Source organism: Salmo salar, chromosome 04, assembly GCF_965601325.2.
Source record: "Salmo salar chromosome 04, fSalSal1, whole genome shotgun sequence".
NCBI lineage: Eukaryota > Metazoa > Chordata > Actinopteri > Salmoniformes > Salmonidae > Salmo > Salmo salar.
The window spans coordinates 84,344,107-84,349,106 of record NC_138294.1 but is presented as its reverse complement, the minus strand read 5'-3'; the positions used below and the strand labels follow the sequence as shown (position 1 = coordinate 84,349,106).

At 44.6% G+C, this 5,000-nt stretch overlaps 1 protein-coding gene across 5 annotated transcripts in view; it reads left to right on the top strand.

The window, feature by feature from the left end:
- The window catches only part of LOC106603880 (transcription factor COE1-A), a 359,109-nt gene that overhangs the window by 228,934 nt on the left and 125,175 nt on the right, over window positions 1-5,000 (top strand). For all 5 annotated transcript variants that reach the window (XM_082974761.1, XM_045717374.2, XM_045717370.2 and 2 more), the window contains exon 7: window positions 3,207-3,288. In XM_082974761.1, coding sequence (XP_082830887.1) covers window positions 3,207-3,288 — 82 coding nt within the window. The remainder of the gene's footprint in view (window positions 1-3,206; window positions 3,289-5,000) is intronic.

Sequence of the window (5,000 nt, the reverse complement as noted above, 5' to 3'; positions counted from 1 at the left end):
GATGAGAAGATGAGAAGGAGGTAGAGAACTAGAGAGAAGATGAGAACTAGAGAGAAGATGAGAACTAGAGAGAAGATGAGATATAGAACTAGAGAGAAGATGAGAACTAGAGAGAAGATGAGAAGGAGATATAGAACTAGAGAGAAGATGAGAACTAGAGAGAAGATGAGAAGGAGATATAGAACTAGAGAGAAGATGAGAACTAGAGAGAAGATGAGAACTAGAGAGAAGATGAGAACTAGAGAGAAGATGAGAAGGAGATATAGAACTAGAGAGAAGATGAGAACTAGAGAGAAGATGAGAACTAGAGAGAAGATGAGAAGGAGATATAGAACTAGAGAGAAGATGAGAACTAGAGAGAAGATGAGAAGGAGGTACAGAACTAGAGAGAAGATGAGAAGGAGATATAGAACTAGAGAGAAGATGAGAACTAGAGAGAAGATGAGAAGGAGATATAGAACTAGAGAGAAGATGAGAACTAGAGAGAAGATGAGAAGGAGATATAGAACTAGAGAGAAGATGAGAACTAGAGAGAAGATGAGAACTAGAGAGAAGATGAGAACTAGAGAGAAGATGAGAACTAGAGAGAAGATGAGAACTAGAGAGAAGATGACATTTACATTTACGTCATTTAGCAGACGCTCTTATCCAGAGCGACTTACAAATTGGTGCATTCACCTTATGATATCCAGTGGAACAACCACTTTACAATCGTACATCTATATCCTTTTGAGAAGGAGATATAGAACTAGAGAGAAGATGAGAACTAGAGAGAAGATGAGAACTAGAGAGAAGATGAGAACTAGAGAGAAGATGAGAAGATGAGAAGGAGGTGTATAACTAGAGAGCAGTAGTGGACTAATTAGGTCTATGAATCTATGCTTATAGCACATTGTGGTCCCGTGTGGCTCAGTTGGCAGAGCATGGCACTTGCAATGCCAGGATTGTGGGTTTGATTCCTGGGGCCACCCTTGTATGTACATGTACTCACGCGTGACTGTAAGTGGCTTTGGATAAAAGTGTCTGCTAAAAGGCATATTATTGTATGTTATTGAGTGTGAGGTGGAATATCACATTGATCCTGTGGTCTGGACGTGTGATAATATCAATGTGTTCATTTATCTGCGTCCTCCTGTTGTGCAGACATCATTTGGCTGGTTGGGCCATGCTGTCAGCCACCAGGTCATTTCCCCTAGTCCACTGGAATGTGTTGACATTTACACACACCACCTATCCCAGTGTGTGTGTGTGTGTGTGTGTCCGGCCCTATGCCAGGCTGGCCAGCTGAAGCACTGTTTGTGGGTTTAGTACCCATCTGTGTGGGAGAGACTGTTAACATGAGAATCCATGGCTATTATTTTGAAGAATGTCACTGTGTGCGTGTGTGTGTGTGTGTGTGTGTGTGTGTGTGTGTGTGTGTGTGTGTGTGTGTGTGTGTGTGTGTGTGTGTGTGTGTGTCGTTCTCAGCAGCAGTGTGGCTGGTCCCCAGTGACCTTCTCTGTGAGACATGGCCACATAAGGCTGTGGATCAGTGGGCTGTCAAACCCGTCTCTGCCCAGCGACAGATGGACCTGCTCCACATTTCACCACTCTGCCTGTTGCTGTGTCTGTGTGCGTGCGCGTGCGTGTGTGTGTAGTGTGTCCTCCGTGTGTGTGAGGCTATGTGGACATTTCAGGAGGCTGAAAGTTCATGGACCGGGGAATCCTGTGTCCGTGACCTTCATGGGTCTCACCGCTTGGTGACGAGCTGTTGACAGCACAAACAAATACACTGTGGTACACGATTTGGTCACCGACAAAACTGTAATGACATAGACAACGAGTGTTTACAAACTGTAATGACAGACAACGAGTGTTTACAAACTGTAATGACATAGACAACGAGTGTTTACAAACTGTAATGACAGACAACGAGTGTTTACAAACTGTAATGACATAGACAACGAGTGTTTACAAACTGTAATGACAGACAACGAGTGTTTACAAACTGTAATGACAGACAACGAGTGTTTACAAACTGTAATGACATAGATAACGTGTGTTTACAAACTGTAATGACATAGACAACGAGTGTTTACAAACTGTAATGACAGACAACGAGTGTTTACAAACTGTAATGACAGACAACGAGTGTTTACAAACTGTAATGACATAGACAACGAGTGTTTACAAACTGTAATGACATAGACAACGAGTGTTTACAAACTGTAATGACATAGACAACGAGTGTTTACAAACTGTAATGACAGACAACGAGTGTTTACAAACTGTAATGACATAGACAACGAGTGTTTACAAACTGTAATGACAGACAACGAGTGTTTACAAACTGTAATGACAGACAACGAGTGTTTACAAACTGTAATGACATAGATAACGTGTGTTTACAAACTGTAATGACAGACAACGAGTGTTTACAAACTGTAATGACATAGATAACGTGTGTTTACAAACTGTAATGACAGACAACGAGTGTTTACAAACTGTAATGACAGACAACGAGTGTTTACAAACTGTAATGACATAGACAACGAGTGTTTACAAACTGTAATGACAGACAACGAGTGTTTACAAACTGTAATGACATAGATAACGTGTGTTTACAAACTGTAATGACAGACAACGAGTGTTTACAAACTGTAATGACATAGATAACGTGTGTTTACAAACTGTAATGACATAGATAAAGTGTGTTTACAAACTGTAATGACAGACAACGAGTGTTTACAAACTGTAATGACATAGATAACGTGTGTTTACAAACTGTAATGACATAGATAAAGTGTGTTTACAAACTGTAATGACATAGACAACGAGTGTTTACAAACTGTAATGACATAGATAACATGTGTTTACAAACTGTAATGACATAGATAACGAGTGTTTACAAGCTGTAATGACATAGACAACATGTGTTTACAAACTGCACTGCTGCACAATGGTGATAGAAATGGTGACATCACAATACAATCGTTTTATGTAGCTAGATGGTTATGAGAGATTTAAATCCCACAGCACTAGACACCTGTCACAGAGAGTCTGTCTGTCTGTCTGTCTGTCTGTCTGTCTGTCTGTCTGTCTGTCTGTCTGTCTGTCTGTCTGTCTGTCTGTCTGTCTGTCTGTCTGTCTGTCTGTCTGTCTGTCTGTCTGTCTGTCTGTCTGTCTGTCTGTCTGTCTGACTATTCCTCCTTCTGTGTGTTCTGTAGGTTCTTCCTGAAGTTTTTCCTGAAATGCAACCAGAACTGTCTGAAGAATGCAGGGAACCCACGGGACATGCGCCGCTTCCAGGTTAATAAAATAAATGAAATGTCTTATTCCCTTCTCTCTTTATTCTTCCTCTCTCATCTCCAAGCAGCGTCTCATTGTCCTCCTCTGATCGATTTATTTAACCCTCATTCCTCTCTATCCGCTCTCCTCATCTCTGTCCTCTTTCTTGTCTTCCCCCTCTCGTCCCTCTCTATCCGCTCTCCTCATCTCTGTCCTCTTTCTTGTCTTCCCCCTCTCGTCCCTCTCTATCCGCTCTCCTCATCTCTGTCCTCTTTCTTGTCTTCCCCCTCTCGTCCCTCTCTATCCGCTCTCCTCATCTCTGTCCTCTTTCTTGTCTTCCCCCTCTCGTCCCTCTCTATCCGCTCTCCTCATCTCTGTCCTCTTTCTTGTCTTCCCCCTCTCATCCCTCTCTATCCGCTCTCCTCATCTCTGTCCTCTTTCTTGTCTTCCCCCTCTCGTCCCTCTCTATCCGCTCTCCTCATCTCTGTCCTCTTTCTTGTCTTCCCCCTCTCGTCCCTCTCTATCCGCTCTCATCATCTCTGTCCTCTTTCTTGTCTTCCCCCTCTCGTCCCTCTCTATCCGCTCTCCTCATCTCTGTCCTCTTTCTTGTCTTCCCCCTCTCATCCCTCTCTATCCGCTCTCCTCATCTCTGTCCTCTTTCTTGTCTTCCCCCTCTCATCCCTCTCTCCTCCGTTAGGTCAGGGGGCTGCATATTCTTCCTGAGCCTCTTTCCCAACACACACACACACACACACACACACACACACACACACACACACACACACACACACGACACAGACACAGACACACACACACACACACACACCACACACACACACACACACACACACACACACACACACACACACACACACACACACACACACACATCTATCAATCAATATCACATGGATTTATAAAGCCCTTTTTACATCAGCCGATGTCACAAAGTGCTGTACAGAAACTCAGCCTAAACCCCAAACAGCAAGCAATGCAGATATAGAAGCACGGTGGATAGAAAACAACTCCCTAGAGGGTCTCAGGAATGAGGTGGGTCTTAGGGATGAGGTGGGTCTCAGTGTTAAGCTGGGTCTCAGGAATGAGGTGTGTCTCAGTGTTGAGGTGGGTCTAAGTGTTGAGGTGGATCTCAGTGTTGAGGTGGGTGTCAGTGTTGAGGTGGATCTCAGTGTTGAGGTGGTATCAGTGTTGAGGTGGGTCTCAGTGTTGAGGTGGGTCTCAGTGATGAGGTGTGTCTCAGTGATGAGGTGGGTCTCAGTGATGAGCTGGGTCTCAGGAATGAGGTGTGTCTCAGTGTTGAGGTGTGTCTCAGTGATGAGGTGGGTCTCAGTGATGAGCTGGGTCTCAGGAATGAGGTGAGTCTCAGTGTTGAGGTGGGTCTCAGTGTTGAGGTGGGTCTCAGTGATGAGGTGGGTCTCAATGTTGAGATGTGTCTCAGTGTTGAGGTGGGTCTCAGTGATGAGGTGGGTCTCAGTGTTTAGGTGGGTCTCAGTGATGAGGTGGGTCTCAGTGTTTAGGTGGGTCTCAGTGTTGAGGTGGGTCTCAGTGATGAGGTGGGTCTCAGTGTTGAGGTGGGTCTCAGTGTTGAGGTGGGTCTCAGTGTTGAGGTGGGTCTCAGTGTTGAGGTGGGTCTCAGTGATGAGGTGGGTCTCAATGTTGAGGTGGGTCTCAGTGTTTAGGTGGGCCTCAGTGATGAGGTGGGTCTCAGTGTTTAG